The sequence below is a fragment of the Zootoca vivipara genome, chromosome 6 (genome assembly GCF_965207765.1).
Source record: "Zootoca vivipara chromosome 6, rZooViv2.hap1.1, whole genome shotgun sequence".
Taxonomy (NCBI): Eukaryota; Metazoa; Chordata; class Lepidosauria; order Squamata; family Lacertidae; genus Zootoca; species Zootoca vivipara.
The window spans coordinates 80,525,148-80,546,898 of NC_142589.1; the positions used below are offsets into that span (position 1 = coordinate 80,525,148).

Genomic DNA, 21,751 nt, shown 5'->3' on the forward strand with positions numbered 1-21,751 from the left:
AGAAGAAGAGTTGGAAGGGGCTCCCAAGGGGCATCTAGTCCAACCCCCTGTGATGCAGGAATTGCAGCTCAAGAATCCCTAACTGAGGACTTCCTGAGTGGGGAGACAGGGAATCCCCTAGACAAAGACAAGCCCTTGTTTGCAGCTCATCTGGTTGCTAGATCACGGCTGTTAGGGAAAATTCGTGATTTCCATAACAGGGCACAAAGATGTGTAAACAAGAGAGAATGTTAAAGGTGTCTGTCTCTCACCCATCCACCCCCCTGGCATGTGGGCCTGCAGTTCTCCCTGCTCCAGCGCCTGCCCCGCCCGCCTGCCCCATCCGCTCCTGACGTGGATGCTGCATCCGTATGAAGCATTTCCTCCCGTCTGTCTGTCTGTCCATCCTTCCCTTTGCTGCCTTCCAGGCCAAGAAGGTTTTATTTCTGTCCTCTAGGCCATACCCTCCTCCGGCTTGCTCACCGCGATGGTCGATGTGTCATCCTCACAAAGAAGGGCTCCTGATATGCGCAGCTTAAAATAGCCTCCTTGCTGTTCTTTGAAAGAAAATCATAGGAAAATGATGTGCTGTTGGTATTTTGACGCCTAGTAAAATTGCAAAAATGCCTAGATCCAGTTCAAACATGTGCTGGAAATGTTAAAGGAAAGAGGATACGTTTTATCATATGTGGTGGTCGTGTGGGGTGGTAAAAGCTTTCTGGGAAATGATATATAATGAGCTGGAAAAAAATGTTTAAGTTAACTTTTGTTAAAAAAAACCAGAGGCTTTTTTTTGTTAGGCAAAAGAAAATAAAAGACTGTTTATGTATGCAGTGACAGCAGCAAGGATGCTTCTAGCGTAAAGATGGAAAGAAGAATTTGTCAAATTTGCAGATGACACAACCGTGATCGGGCTCATCTCTGATAAGGAGGGTGAAACGGACTATAGAGATGAAGTGGAGCGGCTGACAGAGTGGTGCAGAGTTAATAACTTGCTCATAAATACAAATAAAACAAAGGAGCTCCTGGTGGACTTCAGGAGACAGAAGAACGATGTCCAGCCACTTTTGATTGACGAAATCTGCGTGGAGAGGGTAACAACGTTCAGATTCCTGGGGACTGAGTTACAGGAGGATCTATCCTGGAGTGTCAACACAAGGGGGCTTGTGAAGAAGGCACAGCAGAGACTGTACTTTTTGAGAATTTTAAGGAAAAACCATCTTCCACAAAAGCTGCTGCTTGCCTTCTATCACTGTGCCATACAGAGCGTGCTCACGTACGGTTTATGTGTGTGGTACGGAAGCTGTACTTCCCAGGACAGAGCAGGGCTGTGTAGAATTATTAAAACAGCAGAGAGCATTATTGGCTGCTCACTCTCCACCTTAGAACAAATCTACACCACCAGGTGCCATAGAAAAGCACTAGACATATCAAGAGATCCAACGCACCCTGGTCACCATTTCTTTGAGCTCCTGCCATCGGGACGGAGATATAGAACTATGCAGGCAAGAACGAGCCGTCTCAGGAACAGTTTCTTCTCTAGAGCGATTCTGGCCTTAAATAGAAAGCCTGGACTTTGAAGTCATCTTATTTTACTTGTTATTTTGTATTATATTTACTGTTTTTAATTGGGTTTTGTAATTTTGGATTATGCAGAATGCTTTATCTGAGTGGATGTAGCAACCGAGTAATTTCATTGTTCCCGCAAGGGGACAATGACAATAAAGATATCTTATCTTAAGAAGTACCGACCAGAGATGAGTGGCAGACCAGGCTGATGGAATATGCAGAAATGGCGAGACTGACGGGAAAGATCAGATATCGGGAAGACCAAGTATTTTTAAAAGACTGGAATAACTTTCTAACATATTTAAGAGACCACCGTAAACAGTTGAAATCATTGGTAGGAATACAATGACACTTGTAAAGTAACATCGATTTTGGATACTATGATGATGTAATAGATAGATTACAGTAAAAGATGCAGAGATAAAATTTAGAATTGGAACCCATGGAGGAAAGGAAGGAGGTCTCAAGGTTCGAAAGAACCCCCTTTTTAATGTATGAAAATGTTATGTTTATGGTGTGTAACTTTTATGTAAAACTAATAAGGATTTATAAATGAAATAAAGTAAAATAGCCTCCCTGGTTTCCCGCCATGGAGACTGCAATCACTATTATTATTGTTTACTATTATTATTAATTATCACAGTTCATTGCTTGCCCCTTCACCCATGTTATTGTTGTAATATTTTTTGCAAACTGCTTCAAGGTTTCGTTTACAATCCAGTGGCGCATAAATCTTGTGAATTGAATAAATAAGAACGGATCTCTGTGGGCTTTCTTCGACCCAGTCCCAGGGCATAAAGTCATAGGGAAGAAGAGTATCTCTGAGCATGCACAGACTGCTTTTCCTGCAGGTTGCTGTATCTGTTTCCAAATAAAAAGGAACAGAGGGGTTTGCTTGCTTGCCTTGCTTTTATTGGAGGCAGCAATGCTTCTGAATCCCAGTTTCTGGAGACTGCAGGAGGGGAGAGTTGACCTTGTGCTCGAATTCTGCTGTCGGGCTTCCCACTGAGGCATCCGGCTGGCCACTGTGAGAACAGGAAGCTGGCCTGATCCAGCAGCAGGCTCTTTGTATGTTCTCGTGGAACCTCCAGCTTCACGGGCAATCTATCTACATTCCTAGGTTCTTAGGGATATTTGGCCACTGCCCCCTTTGGCCTGATACAGCAGGGCTCTCCAAATGAAGGTCTACTGCAGGCACCCCCAAACTTCGGCCCTCCAGATGTTTTGGACTACAATTCCCATCATCCCTGACCACTGGTCCTGTTAGCTAGGGATCATGGGAGTTGTAGGCCAAAACATCTGGAGGGCCGCAGTTTGGGGGTGCCTGGTCTACTGAAACAGCAGAACCTCCATGCCCGGGGCAGTCTACCTCTGGGAATGGCAGGAGCTGCTCACGCACTCGGATCCTGCTTGCAGGTTTGCCAGGATGTGCATCTGGTTGGCCACTGTGAGAACAGGATGCTGGACCAGATGGGCCCCCTTTGGCCTGATTCAGCAGGCTGTTAGAGAACTTCCAGGTCCAGAGGCAGTCTATCTAGATTCTTAGCTTCCTTTTGGCCACAGTGAGAACAGGATGCTGGACTAGAGGGGCCACTGGCCTGGTACAGAAGCCAGGCTCTTCTAAGGTTCTCACGCACCGCCACCCCCTTCTCTCTCTGGCCCTAGCTGGCCTGCTCCCTTCCCTGCACGAAAACGTATTTTATCCCTTTTTGGAGAGGCAGGGCTGTTTTGAAGGAAATGCTGGAGCGTTTTCCTGCGTTTCCCAGATAATAAACATCCCTCTGACCCCCCTCACCCCCTCGTCTCTGGTGCTCCGTCAAGGGGGAATACGTGCAGGAGGGCAGTTGGAAAGGGGGGGCAGCAGAAGGCGGGGCCCTTCCTTCCCCCAGGCCGCTGCCCTGTGATCCACAGTGCCCTGACCCCTTGCGCCAAGCATCTCCCCACCGAGGAGGGCTGCCAGGCGCCCCCCCCCAGCCCTAACAGGCCTCCAGGTCTGACGCTATCACTAGATTTATTTCTTCCCTTGCCACCTCATTCTAGTCGGGCCGGTTTCTCTGGCAGCCTCCTGACCGGGGGTGGGGTGGGGGAAGCTGGCCTGGCCCCCACAGAGGCCATCTGTGGGGCGGCTATTTATAGAGGCCACTTTCTTCCTCTCTGGGGTTGGACACTGTTTCAAAGCAGAGCCCCCCCCCCGCCCCAAGTTGGAAATGATTCGTTTGTGGGGCCGGGTCTCTTCCCCCCATCCTGCCACCCCGTTAGACCTGGTCATCTACTCAATAGCTAAGAGACTAACTGCTCAGGACAGAACTGCTCACATTCTATTCAAATGGGTATGACCTGCGGAATTCCCTTCCACTGGATATTTGCTGTTCTCAGGCGGGATTATTGGTTTACATAAAAATCCAGGTTGTTTTAATGGAAGTTGGCTGAGCACCCCCTTCCTTTGCGTAAAACGCTCCCCCGCTTCTCAGAATAACCAGACTTTTTTGCAAATAAGAAAGAGACTAGAACAGGGGTCCCCAAACTACGGCCCCCGGGCCGGATGCGGCCCAATCGGCCTTCCAATCCGGCCCGCGACGACTCCCGCCGCCCGCTGCCGCCGCCCGCTCTCACGGCGCGCGGCGCAGCGACGATCTAAAAAATCGGCAAAAAATCGCCGAAAATCCTTTGTGCGCATGCGTATGGGCCTCTCCCGACCCGGAAGAGGTCATTTCTGGTGCACTTCCGGGTCGGGGGAGGCCCATACGCATGCGCACAAGCGATTTTTGGCGATTTTTTTCCCGCCCGTGTGCGTGTGCGCATGCGCACGGGCGCGCACTCCCCCGCCCTCCGGCCCGCTGCGCGCGCACTCCCCTGCCCTCCGGCCCACCGCGCGGTCGGCGCGGCGGGCACCGGCCCGCCGCGCAGAAAGTCTGGGGACCCCTGGACTAGAAGATGCTACAGGAAGGGTGGGAAAGCATTCGCAGCACCACAGATCTGATTTTATCTTTTGAATGATTCAAAGGGTTGTTTTTTACTGTCGAGCTTATTGTTTGATCTTTTTCGTAAACTGCTTCGGGGTGGGTTGGTTTGACAAGCAAGCGCTGTATAGTTCTTCCGAAATAAATTAGTAAGCAAGCTTCAGCCTGCTGCTCCCGGAGTTTCTACAAAAATGTAAGGAGAGCCCATCTAGTCCAGCGTCCTGTTCTCGCAGTGGCCAACCAGCTGCCCATTATGGGAAGCCCGACAGCAGGATCCGAGCAAAAGAGCAACACTCTCCCCTCCTGCGGTTTCCAGCAAATGGCGTTCAGAAGCATTGCTGCCTCCGACGGTGGCCATTAGCCATTGCTAGCCTTCCCCATGGATTTGCCCAATCCTCTTTCAAACCCATCTCTGTCAGTCATCACAGCCTCATGTGGCAGGGAGTTCCATGGTTCAACTGTGCGTTGCCTGAACAGCTTTCTTTTATCCGTCCGGCATTCAGCCCACAAATTCTATTTACAGGTAGGTAGCCGTGTTGGTCTGGGTCGAAGTAAAATAAAAAAATTCCTTCAGTAGCACCTTAAAGACCAACTAAGTTTTTATTTTAGTATGAGCTTTCGTGTGCATGTTCTGAAGAAGTGTGCATGCACACGAAAGCTCATACCAAAATAAAAACTTAGTTGGTCTTTAAGGTGCTACTGAAGGAATTTTTTTATTTTACAAATTCTATTGTCACAGGAGAGGGAGGCAAGCTTTTTCTGGTCGCCCTAGGCTTTCAGAATTGTGGGTTTGAGAGCACAGACATTTTTCTCAGGGTGTTTGTTTTGTTCTTGACGGAGGGGATGGCGGCCGGGGGGGGGGGGGAGGAGGAGGAGGAGGAGGACTGTTCTAGGAAATGTCACCGAGGACAAGTGTTAACTTTCCTAACACAAGCAGACCGCCAAGTGGTCCCTGGAGGCGTCCGCATTGGCAAGAGGGCCCTGGCCACCACCACAGCTATTCTTCATCCATCAAGAGAGTTTACATCTCGCAGGATAAATGGTCCGGCCTTTTCCCGCCTGTGTTTACTTCTGCAGGGCCTCCTGGACAGGTCAGGACAAGAGGGGGGATTGATAGGGGATGCAGTGCTGGTGGCGGAATATCCCCTGACGGGGCCGGCGGGGAGGAGGAGGAGGCTGGGGGAAGGAGGGTTTGTCTTTCCGAGCTGGATCCGAACAACGTCCCAGAGAAACTGAGACATAGCCGGTGCGCTGGGACAGGCCGTGCCGCCCCAGTGCGCTGCTTCTGCTGATGGGTGTCGCGTCCGGAATGTGGCAGCCCCTGTAGGAACGGAGGAGGCTGATTTATACTGAGTCAGACCACCGATACATGTAGCTCAGTAACTTCTACACTGCCTGGCAGCGGTGACTTTCCAGGGTTTGGGGCAGAGGAGTCTCTCCCCACCCTACCTGCTGGGACCTTTCTGGTGCTGAGCTACTGCCAGGGCACACAAGAACACAGGCCCAAGTCGGTTCAAAGCAGCCTGCCTCCCAGCCAGTTGCAGGCCACCTAGAATCATAGAATCATAGAGTTGGAAGAGACCACAAGGGCCATCCAGTCCAACCCCCTGCTGAGCAGGAAACACCATCAAAGCATTCTTGACATATGCCTGTCAAGCCTCTGCTTCAAGACCTCCAAAGAAGGAGACTCCACCACACTCCTTGGTAGCAAATTCCACTGCTGAACAGCTCTTACTGTCAGGAAGTTCTTTCTAATGTTTAGGCGGAATCTTCTTTCTTGTAGTTTGAATCCATTGCTCCGTGTCCGCTTCTCTGGAGCAGCAGAAAACAACCTTTCTCCCTCCTCTATATGACATCCTTTGATATATTTGAACATGGCTATCAATATCACCCCTTAACCTTCTCTTCTCCAGGCTAAACATACCCAGCTCCCTAAGCCGTTCCTCATAAGGCATCGTTTCCAGGCCTTTGACCATTTTGGTTGCCCTCTTCTGGACACGTTCCAGCTTGTCAGTATCCTCCTTGAACTGTGGTGCCCAGAACTGGACACAGTACTCCAGATGAGGTCTAACCAGAGCGGAATACAGTGGTACTATTACTTCCCTAGATCTAGATGCTATACTCCTATTGATGCAGCCCAGAATTGCATTGGCTTTTTAAGCTGCTGCCTGGTGTTTAGGCGTGAAATCATTAACCGCCTGCTTCTTGCGGCAAAGGCAGGTTCCAAGGACTTGCACCAAAGTGGGCCCACCGAGAAACAAAAGTGGGCAGGAATATGTTTGGGGAAATGCAAAATTATAACAGATTTAAAACAACCACCCCCCCACCCTCACCCCAAAAACCAGCCCATTGAGCCTAAAGGATCTTCACTAGCTCCCAGTATGTTTCCGAGCACAATTTAGTGTTAGTGCTGAACTTTAAAGCCCTCAAAGGCCCAGTATACCTGAAGGAGCGTCTCCACTCCCATCGCTCAGCCCGGACACTGAGGTCCAGCTCCGAGGGCCTTCTGCTGGTTCCCTCACTGCGAGAAACAAAGCTACAGGGAACCAGGCCTTCTTGGTGGTGGTGCCCGCCCTGTGTAACACCCTCCCATCAGATGTCAGGGGAGATAAAGAACTGCGCAACATCCGAAGGCACCCTTGTATTGGGAAGTTTTTAGACTGATAGAGGTGGAAGGGACCCTGAGGATCATCTAGGATCCAGACACGGCTGGCTGGTTGGCTGGTTGCAGTCCTGAGCAGGTGGGGCATTCCTCTTAGGAGGCGAAGGTGTCATGCTGCAACATTTTGTTGCAGGCTCAGCTTTTGAATATGCGGGTTTTTGACAGTTCTCCTGTCTCCAGCTATTCCCGGCAGGCAGTAAAGAACAGGAGGCTTGTTTGTTAAATCCCTGGCTGGTTGGCTGCACAAAGTCTGAAGAGGACGCAAGCCTGTCAGCCAAGATGTAAGGTGAGAGGCTCTGGGTGCCTCTGGAAGTCACGTTCTGCTGCAGGCACTCGGAGTGGAGCACCTCTGAGCCTGCACAGAGTGTCTCCTTCTGGCGACCTTCCTGCCTTACCCTGCTCTCAGAAAATGGGAGGTCAAAAGAGAAAGAATTAATTCTATTTGAGAAGGGAATCCATTACTGGGCTCATGCTTTATTCTTTTAGAGTACCTCAGAGCATGTGCAGAGTGCACCCCTGCAAGTAATCTTTTGGGGTTCATCGTTTTAAAGAAACAATATATCTGTGTGTGTGTGTGTGTGTGTGTGTGTGTTTTTATAAAAATAAAAATATATATTTAAACAAGCAATTCCTCTTCCACCGTCCCCTCCTGAATTTACTTGGTCCTAGCTCTGGCTAGGGAAGGGGAAATCTCTTCTGTTTCTAGTTCTCTCCGTTCCTCCTTTTTCCCATCGAAAGCTCAGTTCTCCACATTTGCGCATCCGTTTCCAATGTGCTTTTTAGGCCCTTGTGAAAATTCGCCTGCGTTTTATCAGGGATTTGCAAACGTTTTTGCACAGCGATTTGTGCATTTTTGATAGGATGCCTTCTTGCATGCCGGCGTTTCCCTTGCTACAGGCACCTTATATTGCATACTTCGCCCTCGTATGTGCCGCTGTGTGAACACTATTTCAGTGGAGGTGTGCAGTGCAAAATTAAGAGCAGGGCAAATTTCAAAGAACGGCTGTGATTCAGTTCTTCGTGAACTGGTTTCTGAAAGTGCAGGGGGAAAGGTCACCTTTAAATGTGACCCGAGCCAGATTCCTCTTCTGGCTCCTTAGCCTCTGGCTGTAGCAAAGGCCAGCCCCTTGCGCTCTTGCTTCCTCCACCTTGGCCTTGACCTTTTGTACCAGCTCCCTCAGTGCTCTGCCAGCCAAGATCTTCTCTGCACCTCCATCCTTTGGACGTTTCCAGGAACACACAAAGCCTACCTTTGGCTCACTATGTCCCCTGACCCAGGGTGGAGGGAGAACATTATGTCTGCAAACCATGTCTCCAAATTAATTATGATCTGGGCCTGACCTCGAACCTTTGCCACACAAAGCCCCACCAACGGCTCAGGTGGCAAGCTAGCCCGGCCCCCGCTGTTAGACAGGAGGCAGAAGTGGGCTGCTTCGGACAGCTTCTGGGGCACAGTTAAAACTTGCCATTCAGTTGTTAATGATTCACCCCTGGAGGAGGAAGGAATAGGATGTTTTCTGCCTTAGGCACCAACATGTCTCGGTGGGGGAGCGGGGTTTGAGTCCCGGACTCTGACTCAGTCCCTCTGCCCTGCTCCCTGCCCCAGCCCCCTCCATCACTGGGGGAAGCCGCTGGGATCCAGCAGATCCCAAAGGAAGGAGGCTGCGTGAGAGCAATTAAGCCATGTGGCTGGGAAACTCATTAAGCCAGCCTCAGGTTAGCTATTGCGTCTGGGAGGTGGGGTGGCGGATGTGTGAGGAGGGGAGTCCCCGTCCTCAGCCATTAAGAGGTGGGGGAGGCTGGGGTGGGCAAGGGTTTTCCTGGAAGCTTTTCTGAGTCTCACCGGAGAAGGACTAATGGCAGGCGAGGAAGAAGGGGGCGCTTTCCCCCTCCTCTAAAAAGCAATCAAGACGCATTAGCAAGAACATCATGCAATTGTTCTTCCAAGCCCTGAGCTAATACCTGAAGGCAGGCTTTCAGGAGCACTTGGCCTAGTCACCCATGGCGAGCGAATCTTGCCAGCAGGCGACTAGGTAGAAAGACCTTTGTGACTTGGAAGGGGGTTAGTCTTTCTCTCTTTGGGCTTTTCCACCCTTCCTCTGGTCCCTGGGGGAAATCGCTCTTTAGCGCTCAGTCGGAGCAAACAGCAATACGAGTCGGTCCCCTCCCCCCATTTGTTCCGATCTATCACTAAAGAGTGTGTTTGCCCTTGAAAAGGAGCAGGGCAAGGGGCAAATCGCCCGGATGCATGACAAGTGGAGAACCTCTGGGAAGGGTGCTTTCTAGCCACAGTGCAAGTGGAACCTTCCTTGTAGGCAAGCTTTTTTTCCTGCTGCTCCAGAGGGAAGGACTCGAAGCGCTGGATTCAAATGGTGAGGAAGGAGATTCCAACTAAATAATTAAGAATAATTTTCTGAGAATAAAATCTGCTTGCCAGTGGAACGGCCTCCCTCAGAAGGAGGTTTTAAAGCAGAGATTGGATGGCCATCAATAAGGGATTCTTTAGCTGAGATTCCTGCATTGCAGGGGTTGGACTAGATGACCCTTGGAGGTGCCTTCATAGCTCTACGAGTCTACGACTGACATGGGCCAGGAATTCCTTGGTGTACCACTTGGTGGTGCCAGCCCTCCCCCTCTTGACCCAGTCACATTCCCAAGAGCAGAGAAAGGCTTCATTTGAAGATGCTGGCCACCCACCCACCCCAAAATATACAAAAGAAAGGGTGGTATTAAATTAATATGCATTTATTTATTTATACATACATACATCCAGAGCAGGTATACTTACTCCCTTAAGGCCTCGCTTACTCCAACCCTCACTTTGTCCTGTGCCAACCATCTGCCCCCTGGTCCAAGGGAGAAACTGAGTCACGGAAGTGGGGGGAGGTGAGATGTGCCCCCTACTTTGAGCAGAGGGTCGGGTAACCCCCATACATCTCTTGCCATATAAGGAACTAAATTATGCAGTAGAACTTCAACGTATGAACAGTTCACGTAGCTGTGTGTCAGGATCTGAATGTGGCCCCCTGAGTCCTCTCCATGTGGCCCCCAGAACTCTGATGATGTTTCTTGTTTGCCTCTCGAGGGAGGGCAAGGAGGGAGTATGCGCAGAAATGAGCCCACTGTACAGAGGTAAAAATTTACATCCATTGCCCCGCCCACTTTGACATCTGGCACCGCCCACCTGTGGCCCTTGGGAGGTTGATTCAGGAGAAATGCGGCCCTCCGCCTGGAAAAGGTTCCCAACACGACTTAAATAAATGATTTTGCCCATCTCTCATGATATACCAGTGGCTCGATTTCCCCTGTTCCAGGCAGAGCTGGATTCTTCTTTAACGGATGCATAAACATCTCCCTCCCTGTCCCCTTTTGCAACCTTAGCTTTAAAGTTTTAAACCTGCATCCCAGTTAATAGGAGAGGAGTCCTTTCCTTCAACCACCCAGGTACTTTGAAATGTGGCCAGGATGCCTGCGAAATCTCGGCTGCGGAATAAAATGCAAGCAACAAATACAGCTGGCTCTTGCGGGGAGCGGGTGCCACAGCCCTCATTCAGAGTTGGAGCACTGCAGCGGGTGGCTCTTTGGGGGACAGAAAAGGCACCCCCTGTGGGAGGCTCCAGGCCCCCGCCCCATAACCTGGCGGCTGAGCGAGGGAGTCCACTGTTTGGCAGGGCGCCCGCCCTCACACCTGCGACTCGGCCTCGCTCTCTTTGGGCCGCTGCCTGTGCCGACGCTTCTGCTGTTGTTGTTGCCGCCGCCGCCGCCAAGGCATCTGGCGGAGCCGCGAGAGTCCGGTCACCCCCAGGAACGAGACGTACTGCAGCTGGAGGCGGACGCAGAAGACCTTGCTGGTGCGGATGTCATTGAAGAAGGCTCGGTCCAGGCAGGGCACCTCCCCATCCTCTGTCGGCTCCAGGCTCTCTATGGCGGCCAGGATGTCCTGGCGGTGAGACTGGTTCTGCAGACCGCGGATGTCCAAGATGGCAGACACATGCTTCTTCCTGGAGGAGGAGGAAGAGAAGTTTTCAACGCCTGATGCTTTATTATGTTTCTATACATTTGTTGGAAGCCACCCAGAGCGGCTGGGGCAACCCAGTCGGATGGGCGAGGCGCACATAATGCTTTGCATTTCTATTAAGAGTGGTAGCACCTACACTTTGGAACTCCCTGCCTCTTGATCTCATGCAGGTGCCCTCGCTGTCCTGGCGCCTGCTAAAATGTTTAGACACGCCTGCCCCAGATGCTTAGAGAGTCAAGGTGAATCTTAACCTGCTTTTCATCCGTCAGAGGCAGCAATGCTTCTCTATACCAGTCCCTGGAAGCCACAGGAGGGGAGAGTGTTTCTCTTGCACTCAAATCCTGCTTGCAGGTTTCCCATTGGAGAATCTGCTTGGCCACTGTGAGAACACCAGATGGGCCCCCTTTGGCCTTGTTCAGCAGCTCTTCTTATGCTCTTTTGGAGCCTCCATCTCCAGAGGCAGTCTACCCAGATTCCTAGTTTCCTAGGGATATCTGGCCACTGTGAAAAGAGGCTGCTGGGCTAGGGGGCCACCTTTGGCCTGATCCTACAGCCAGGCTCTTTATAAAAATTGTCTTCCAGTTTCCCAGGGCTGCAGCACATCCTAAAAGGCCAGCTCTGTGGTCCAGCCCTACCCCAGACCCAAACAGTGCCTGCCTGCAGCCCCTTCTCCCGCTGCCCCCAGGTCCAAAGCAAGGGAAGGGTCCGCAGGAGCTGCCCCCTAGCTCTACAAAACGTGACTTTGCGAGACGGTTTATTTAAAGCCCTGCTACTGCTGCTGCTGCTTCGGATGTCTCGTTAACTTCAGGAAGCTGGCGCTGGGCCCGTGTAATCAGCCGAGCCCCGTTCTGCCGGCTGCCCAGAAGCACGGCAGGCGGGAGCAAGGGGCCTGGCGCAAGGCTGGCCGCTGCATTAATGGGCCCTCTGAGGTCCTCCTTCCCAGCACCGGAGAGCCCTGCGGTGTGGAGGGGAAGTCGCCCCGCTTCTTCAGAAAGGCCTCCACTAATTAGGAATTCGCATCCGTCCCCTGCTGACCTTCCCCACGGCTGCCACCCGGGCGCAACAGCCTTGCTGCCACACACCCCACCCCCCCAATCCTAGCAGGGTCTTCTCAGAGGAAGTCTCGCCTGGCAAAGCGCAGAGCTTCCTTCCTCCGCGCTTCTCTGGGAGGACGATCCGGGGAGGGTGGTGATGCTGGGTGATGGAGGGGGCTGCTCTTTCCTCCCTGACCTCCCCGCATGCCCCGAGGGGGGGGGCGCGTGTGTGACCTACATACTCCTGTGGCAAGAGGATCCATTCCCTTCTCCCCTGCAAGCTGCAGCTGGGTTGAAGAGGTGCAAGCTCAGAGGGCGGTTGCTCAGCAGGGCAACTTCTGGGGAATCTTTCAGGGTTCATGGCTCCCGCTGTGCAACAGTTTAATAGCCAGAAAGTTTAAACTGCAGAACTCCCTCCCACGGGAGGTGGGGTGGCCACCAACCTGGATGGCTTTAAAAGAGCGTTAGTTGGATTCATAGAATTATTGAATCGTAGAGTTTGAAGGGACCCCCGAGGGTCATCTAGTCCAACCCCCTGCAATGCAGGAATCTCAGCTAAAGCATCCCTTACAGATGACTGCCCAACCTCTGCTCAAAACCTCCAAGGGGAGTCCTTAACCTCCGGAGGGAGTCTGTTCCATTGTTGAACAGCTCTTACCATCAGAAAGTTTCCCCTGATTTTTAGTGGGAATCTCCTTTCTTGTTACTTGAAGCCATTGGTTCGAGTCCTACCCTCCAGAGCAGGAGAAAAGAAGCTTGCTCCACCTTCCACGGGACAGCCTTTGAGATATTTGAAGATGGCTCTCATATCTCCTCTCCATCTCCTCTTCTCCAGACTAAACGTACCCAGCTCCTTCAACCATTCCTCATAAGGCTTGGTTCCCTTGATCATCTCGGTTGCCCTCCTCTGCCCACCTTCCAGCTTGTCGACATCCTTTTTAAATAGTGGTGCCCAGAACTGGACACAGTATTCATGGCGGAGGAGAGGAGGACTATCTTGGTGGCTACTAGCCATGAAGGATCTGCTCTCCCTCCATGGCTGGAGGCAGCAATGACTCCTGGAAACCACAGGAGGGGAGAGTTGCTCTTGCACTCAAATCCTGCTTGCAGGTTTCCCAAAGGCAACTGTTCAGCCATGGTGAGAAGAGGATGCCAGGCTGAATGGGCCACTGGCCTGATCCTGCAGGCTCTCCTTATGTTCCTTTGGCATGTGCCATTTATGTCCATTTCGGAGAAATCTTAGGGGGATCCCTTTGTTGTTGTTGTTTGGGGCCATCACCCCTCTTGGCTACCTCCCTGCTCACCCCTCCTTCCAGGCTGACTCAGCCCTGAACACTTTCCCGCACCATGGGCATGTTCACACAACCGTGGCGGTTAAAAAATGGATTTGCGGCCCATTGGACACAAGATGCTGATAGATAAAATGTGGTTCCAGATCTCTCTGTGTGTTTGTATATGAGAGAGGTGGGCTCTATGGACCCAGAGCCTGACTATTAATCTGGATCCACTCACATGCTGAGTGGCTGGGACAGCCCAGTCAGATGGGCACAATAAATTTCTTCTTATTATTATTACAAGGTTTGTGCTCTTCCTTCCTAAGGACTGAAGTTAGAGACATGGCTCTGGGTGGACTTTTGCTGCATGTCTCAACATTCTCGAAACTTTTTCTTCCTCCAAGCTGTCGGGACAACACCTAACTAGCCTAGAAGGGTCGCGGAGACCTCCGGCTCCCAGCACAGGCCAGTCCGATTCTTGCCCTGCCACCCTCTCCAGGAAGTTGCTACAGAGCCCACTTCCCGTCTGAAGGCCAGCCGCTTGTTTTTCTCCTGCTGGATCTCTCTCTCTCTCTCTCTCTCTCTCTCTCTCTCTCTCTCTCTCTCTCTCTCTCTCTCTCTCTCTCTCTCTCTCTTTCCTCTTCCAAGAAACAAGAAGCCCGAAAGGGTCCAGATAAAACAGGAAACGTCCGTCAGCCACACTTAGCGGGCAATCTGTCGCCTCCGAAACAATTCCTAAGGATGCAATAAGCAGGAAGATGGAAAGGGAAACAAACAGAGGAGGCACGATAAGGCAGCGCCTTCGCCCTCCCTGAGTGACGCAGCCGGCTGGTAGATGGAGGGAGCTGCGCGGGCAGCGTGGAAGTAGGCGGCGGGTATTTATAGCCTGCCAGCCTCCCCTCCGTCCTGGGAAAACCGGGAGTGACTCCTCTGGCTATCCTTGGAAGGAGGAGGAGGAGGACACCCTCCAGGGTCCCTAAGGGACTTGACCTACCTGCCTCAGATTCTGCTTCAGGGGGTCAAGCAGGAGCTAGGAAGATATATTGGGAATGTGTGTTGTCAAAAGAGGGGTGGGGTGGGTGGGGGCGAAGGTAAGGACATGAGGAGAGCCAGCTGGATCAGGCCAAAAGGGGCTCATCTAGCCCAGCATCCTGTTCTCAGAGTAGCCAAATACCCCTAAGAATCCAGGAATCTAGATAGACTGCCTCTGGACCTGGAGGCTCCATGAGAACATAAGAAGAGTCCAACCTCCTGTTGCAAATGTCAAGAGATCGAACCCATCCGCTTGCCAAACACAGGCTCAACACAGAGGCCAACCACATGCCTCATTGGGAGACCAGCAAGCAGGATCCGACCACAAGAGCTCTCTCCCCTCCTGTGGTTTCCAGCAACTGGTGTTCAGAAGCATTGCTCCCTCTGACCGTGGAGACAGAGCATAGCAGCCATCGATAGCCCTCATCTTCATGAATTCCTCTAATCCCCTTTTATAGCCCTCCAAGTGGGCAGCCACTACTGCCTCCTGTGGCAGGGAGTTCCACAGTTTAACTCTGTGCTGCGTCAAGGAAGGCTTTATCTGTCCTGAACCTCCCAACATTCAGCTCCGTTCAGGAAAGAGGCAGAGGATGCCAGAGGCAAAGAGAGAGAGGGGGGGAGGGAGGGAGGGAGAGATGACCTCCCTGGAGATTATAGAGCCACACAACCAGGGGGTCAACGGACCACAGAGCCCAACCCTTTTCCGCAACATTGAGAAACTTTATCTAGCTCCTTCTTAGAACTGGCACAAGGACAGGCATCCTCCCTGAGCAGCTGGTTCCCCCAGGGGAGCTGCTTTTTCTCCTCTTAGGAAGTCCCACCTAAGCACGCTTCCCTCGTCTCCTCGAAAGGTCGCACCTCTTCTCGCACCCGCAGAAGATGCAACTGGGCTGCGCGATCCATGCCAGAACCTCCAGCCACGGCACGGAAAAAGGCGCTGAGCGGCAGCTGACCCCGCTGTGGCCCTGAACCGCTGGCTTTGCCTCTCCGCAGGGAAGAGGTCAAGGTCTGGAGCGTCCTGTTTCAGGCCCTGAGAAGCTTCCTTGCTGGCCAAGCGCCACGTCCTCAGGTTGCGCACATCCCCACCTGATGGGCCTTTTCCTCTCCCGATGGGAGGTAGCAACCTTGATGGATGCCTGAGTTCTGAGCTCGTGCTTCTCTGTTCTTTTGCACGGAGCAAGGCTGCCTGGCGCTGGCCAAGGGCCCATTCGCATGGGATCAGGAGGTCAGGCAAGGACTTGGGTGGGCCCTGGGTGGCCCCCGCGGAGAGCCTTGTGGCTCCGCAGAACCGCAAAGGTGCAGCTACTCAGAACGCAGCAAAGGGACTGTTCTGAAGTGGCATCACAAAGACAGAGGAATAAGCAAATGCCTCGTGGCTAGTAGCCATCAACAGCCCATGAATTTGTCCAACCCTCTTTTAAAGCCACCCAAGTTGGTGGCCTTCACTGGCTCATGTGGCAGGGAGTTCCACAGTTTAACTCTGCGCTGCACAAATAAGGACTTTCTTTAACCTGCCCTGATTCTTCCAGTGCCCAAGCTTCGTTGTCTGTTCTACGAGTTCTAGAATTACGAGAGGAGGAGATAAACTTTTCTCTGTCCTCTCTTTCTCTGGGTCGTGCGACATTTTTATAAACTTCTATCATCCCGCCTCTTCGCTAAGTCCCAGAGGCTGCAACCTTTCTTCATCCCCTCGATCATTTCGGTGGCCCTTTTCTGAACCTGTTCCAGCTCTACAGTATCTCTTTTGGAGGCGAGGCAACCATGCCATTGCACCGTAGACTTGCATTAACGGCATTTATGATTTCAGGACTTGTATTTTCAATTCCTTTCCTGGTGATTCCTAGCATGCAATTTGTCATTTTTTTGCAGCTGCCATGCCCTGGGCCGATGTCGTCCTATGTACTCGGAAAACCCAGACAAGTTCTGCTGTCCGTGTTACCTTCTCATGAGATGCTGGTTGTTTTGTTCCCCCCCCCCCAGCCTTCAGATCCGGGAAATGCTTTGCTACAAATGTTTATGGGTACAACAACCCCCCCTGCAACTAAAGAAGGTTTGGCCTCCCCATACCCACAAAAAATGAGTGTGGGAACTCACTGCACGTCGGGAAAGTCTTTTGCGAGGAAGCCCACTTCCAGTTGGATGGCAGCAATGTCTTCCAGCTCAATGATCTCGGCCAGGTGTGGGACAACCTTGTCCAGCCAGGATGAGTTGGATTCCTGCGAGGAAGGGGAGGGAGACAGGAGACGGTCAAGCAAGGGACAGCGGCAGCCTTAAAGTAGGGAAGGGAGTTAATTATAGATAACCCCTTCCTCATCCCGACTCAAGGAGACAGGAGAGTTTATGAACTGCCTCCGCAAAACAAACACCAGGAAATGACTTTTTTGGGGTGGAAATCAAAATAAAATCAGAACTGACCTTTGGAACTCCCTGCTATGGGTCACACCCAGTGAGCCCTGTGCTCGAGTATAGGATTTGAACCCGGGTCCCTCCCAGGTCCTAGACTGACACTCTAACCACACCACCATCACTGGCTCTCAGCATCTGGCAAACCACACCTAGCATCCCCTATCGTGTTTTATGCTTCCTCAATTTTGCTTCGCTTTACTCCGCGCTGGTCACGGACCGCAATAATAAAGATTTGGTCTTATTTTGTTTGACTCAACATCCTCCTGTGTGCCTCCTCTGTGCTGGCACCTGCAGTAACACACCCTTCCTGAGCTTCCAGGGGTATATTGGGTGGAGATGATAATCTTTGCACCCTCAGCCATCCATCTTTTTCATAGAATCGTAGCTGAAAGGGACCAGGGGGTCATTCAGTCTAACCCAAGCTTGCACCATGCAACAACCTTTCAGATATTTAAAGATGGCTACCATATCACCCTCTGGAGGGTAGGACCCGAACCCATGGCTTCAAGTTACAAGAAAGGAGATTCCGACGACTAAACACCAGGAAGAACTGTCTGAAGGTCAGAGCTGTTCGTAGATCACCACCGAAAACGTTTTTCTTCCAGCCGGCTTTTAATGTCAATCATTCTACCATTTTAAAGGGATTTCAGCAATTCGGCTGATTTCAAGTTGCCTTTGTGTCGTGACTGGCAGGGTGCAGAGGAGTGTGCGGGGGAGCCACCAGTTGGGGAACCCCCAAGGGAAGAAAGCTCAGAGCCAAGGGTGGTGGGATGTGGTCAGAGGGAGGAGGAGGAGCAGACTGGGGGGAGGAGATGCTGGAAGCTGAAAAGGTAGCAGGGTTTGGTGAGCAGGAAGAGACTGTGGCAGAGAGCAGTCCAGACAGGAGAGGAGGCTGGAGAGGAAAGGGGCCAAGAGGCAGAGTGGAGGCAGACTGGGGAAGAAGCCAGGGAGTCTCCCCCTCCTGCTGTGACAGGCTCCCCTCACCTCTGGTCTCCCAGGACCCAAAAGAGGTATGAAGAGGGAGGACAGATACAGGCACGTTGGCATAGTCTCAGATTGCTTGGGAAGGACTCGGTGGAGGAAGAGACTTAGAGCGGTGGGAAGGCGTGGATCTTTAGCCTCCACAACTGCCTCGTAGGGGCAAGACCTTCCAAGAAGAGTTGCTGTGCTCATTAAGGCATGGCGCTCCTGAGCCAACCAGGATAAAGAGTTAGCTTACTCCATGTGATTTAATGCTGACCTGCTCCTGACAACCGCCCTGACACTTTGTGAATGTTGCTCTTGGGACTGCTGGTTTTAAGTTTTAGGAACAAAGGAATCTGCTGCCATAGAACTGTAGAATTGGAAGGGGCCCCAAGAGTCATCTAGTCCAACCCCTTGCAATGCAGGAACCTCAGCTAAAGCATCCATGGCAGATGATCATCCAACCTCTGCTTAATACCTCTGCTTTATACTGAGTCAGACCACTGGCTCCATCTAGCTCAGGACGGTCTGAGCTGGCAGCAGCAGCAGCTCCCCAGGGCTTCAGGCAGGGTTCCTGGCGATGCTGTCGGGGATGGGATCCCTCGCCATGGGATCACATTCACCTGGTGCTATACCAGCTGCACTGGCTCCCAGTGGAGTACAGGATCAGGTTTAAGGTGCTGGTTTAAACCTTTAAAGCCCTATGCAGCCTAGGACCCTTGTACCTACAGGACCGCCTCTCTTAGTATGTCCCATGGAGGACCTTACAGTCTTCAAATAAAAACATCTTGGAGATCCCGGGCCACAGGGAGGTTAGGCTGGCCTCGACTAGAGCCAGGCCTTTTCGGCCGTGGCACTGATCTGGTGGAACGCTCTGTCACAAGAGACTGCAGGACTTGACATCTTTCCACAGGACCTGCAAGACGGAGCTGTTCCGCCAGGCCTTTGGCCAAGGCACAGTCTGACCCCCTCTCTCCTTCTGTAATCCTCATAGAACTCTAACCCAGTGGTTGCCATTAATTTGATTCTGAATTGATTTTAGAATGTATTTTAATTAATTGACTGTGTGATTTTATGTACACTGTGCTATTTTTACCTGTTGTTAGCCACTCTGAGCCCGGCTTTGGCTGGGAAGGGCGGGATATATTATTATTATTATTATTATTATTATTATTATTATTATTATTATTATTATTAGAATAGACTCTGCCAACTGAGCTACGGCCCTTTGAGGGCCTGCTATTTTTACTGCTTTTGTTTTCGACTGCACCTTTTTAAAAAACAAAACAAAACACTGCTTCTATTTTTGCAGCAAGCTGCCTTGAATGATTCTCAGAGAAGGGGATATAATTACTACCATGGCTCCTCCTAGAACAACAAGGAAAGCAACTCTGGGAAACAATGCCTTGGCACTGGGGGTGACTGGAGGTAAAGGACCCTGAAGCAAGCTCAGCTTTCAGCACCCCTGTGCGGGTGCCTGATGAAATCCGACTAGGCAACAGGACTTCCGCTTTGGTAGGTAGAAGAACGCAAGGCGTTTTAGCAGTAGGTGAAAAAACAGGTGCTTCCAAAAGCAGCAAGGGTTAAAATCTAATGGAGGATCCCACTGCTGAACTGGTCAGACAGGTGAAATGGGGGGGGGGCGCTCTTTGCCATCTAAGTACCATCATTAGGATAACAAAAGAAGTGACTCTGTGCCAGAGGGCAAATGGGTGGGCCTCTCCTCACCCGACTGGCAGATAGAAGAACAACAGCCAGGTTCTTGTGTGAGAGCTGAGCTGGAAGCAGGCAGAAGCTGGAAGAGAGAGAGGTGCTTGGTTTCTGGTTCAGTCCAAGACTGCGGCTATGGGAGGAGCAAGACGGAGCAATGGATTCAAACTACAAGAAAGAAGATTCCAGCTAAACATTAGGAAGAACTTCCTGACAGTAAGAGCTGTTTGGCAGTGGAATTTGCTGCCAAGAAGTGTGGTGGAGTCTCCTTCTTTGGAGGTCTTTAAGCAGAGGCTTGACAGCCATATGTCAAGAATGCTTTGATGGTGTTTCCTGCTTGGCAGGGGGTTGGACTGGATGGCCCTTGTGGTCTCTTCCAACTCTATGATTCTATGATTCTAAGACTCCTGGGGTGCTAATGCTGTGATTTGTGCAACTAAACCCTATATCCTAAAGACATCACCGTCTCTGCTGTGCATTCCTAATGGTCTCTACTGACTGGATTTAAGTATGGTATCTTGAAGACATCTCCTTTCTTGTGATTCTGTTCTCTTCATTGTATCAATCTGTTTGATCTACTTCTAAAAATAAAATAATAAAAAGGAATAAAGCAATGGCTAGAGCAGGGGTCAGCAAACTTTTTCAGCAGGGGGCCGGTCCACTGTCTCCCTCAGACCTTGTGGGGGACTGGACTATATTTCGTGGGGGGGAAATGAACAAATTCCTGTGCCCCACAAATAACCCAGAGATGCATTTTAAATAAAAGCACACATTCTACTCATGCAAAAACACTAGGCAGGCCCCACAAATAACCCAGAGATGCATTTTAAATAAAAGGACACATTCTACTCATGCAAAAACACTAGGCAGTCCCCACAAATAACCCAGAGATGCATTTTAAATAAAAGGACACATTCTACTCATGTAAAAACACACAGATTCCCAGACCGTCCATGGGCCGAATTGAGAAGGCGGTTGGGCCGCATCCTTCCCCTGGGCTAGATGCTGGTACGGGGCGCCACTTCCTCCTCTGCACCTGCTCTCCCTCCCACCGCCAGCCCCGCTTTGGAAACTGGTGGCAGGGGGGGGGTCCACCCCTCACCCCACTCCCCCGGTCCTCACCAGCTGGGTGAAGAACTCCTCCAGCTCCTTGGCTTCACGCCGCAGTTTGTTTGCCATCTTGGTCCTCATCTTGGAGGTGGTGCAGACGAACCGGACTTGCATCAGGGGCCGGACGTACTCGATGAGGACCTGGCGGTGCACATCCTTCAGAAGCATCTGGCGAGAGACAAGGAAGCAGCTGCCTCAATTGCATAGAAACTTATTCATGTACAGCGGCAAGAATGGTACTCGCCCAAAAAATGGAAAGAAGAAGAAGTCCCAGCAAAGGAGGAAGAATGGATGCAAAAACTTATGGAATATGCAGAAATGGCGAAACTTACTGGAAGGATAAGAAATCAAGATAACAAACTTTTATAAAAGTGTGGAAATGGTTTACTGGAGGGAGAAATGTTGTTTTCTGCCGCTCCAGAGAAGCGGACACGGAGCAATGGATTCAAACTACAAGAAAGAAGATTCCACCTAAACATTAGGAAGAACTTCCTGACAGTAAGAGCTGTTCGACAGTGGAATTTGCTGCCAAGGAGTGTGGTGGAGTCTCCTTCTTTGGAGGTCTTTAAGCAGAGGCTTGACAGGCATATGTCAAGAATGCTTTGATGGTGTTTCCTGCTTGGCAGGGGGTTGGACTGGATGGCCCTTGTGGTCTCTTCCAACTCTACGATTCTATGATTCACTGGCAGGGTCATTGTAATCACCTGCAGTTAAGTGTATCTATTTAAAGAAGATAAATAAATGAGTAAGTTAAGTGAATCTGGATACGCAGAAGGTATTAAAAAATAAATTTAAGGAATCGCAGAAAGAGGGGGAAGGAAGTCCAGTTCTGAAATGTCAAAATGATTGTAAAACCAGTGAAATGCGTATATCTGAAAAGTATAAATAATAAATGTAAAAGAGAGAGAGAGATATGCAGCGGAGGGAGATCAGAGACAGGATCGCGGCTGGGCCCAAGCGAGGCCACGCAGAGGTAAAAGGAGGCCATGCAGTCAGCAGTGCAAGACCGCTGCCCACCCCTGTGGCTTCCAGCA

General features: G+C 51.1%; 1 protein-coding gene across 2 annotated transcripts in view; it reads right to left on the bottom strand.

Moving 5' to 3' along the window:
* Nucleotides 1-9,899: 9,899 nt before the first annotated feature.
* Nucleotides 9,900-21,751, bottom strand: part of EXOC3L2 (exocyst complex component 3 like 2) — a 40,340-nt gene continuing 28,488 nt past the window's right edge. For both annotated transcript variants that reach the window (XM_035117669.3, XM_035117670.3), the window contains exons 10-12: nucleotides 20,730-20,885; nucleotides 16,623-16,744; nucleotides 9,900-11,171 (exon numbers count right to left, since the gene is read on the bottom strand). In XM_035117669.3, the coding sequence (XP_034973560.3) occupies nucleotides 10,853-11,171; nucleotides 16,623-16,744; nucleotides 20,730-20,885 (597 nt within the window). In that variant the 3' untranslated portion in view covers nucleotides 9,900-10,852. The remainder of the gene's footprint in view (nucleotides 11,172-16,622; nucleotides 16,745-20,729; nucleotides 20,886-21,751) is intronic.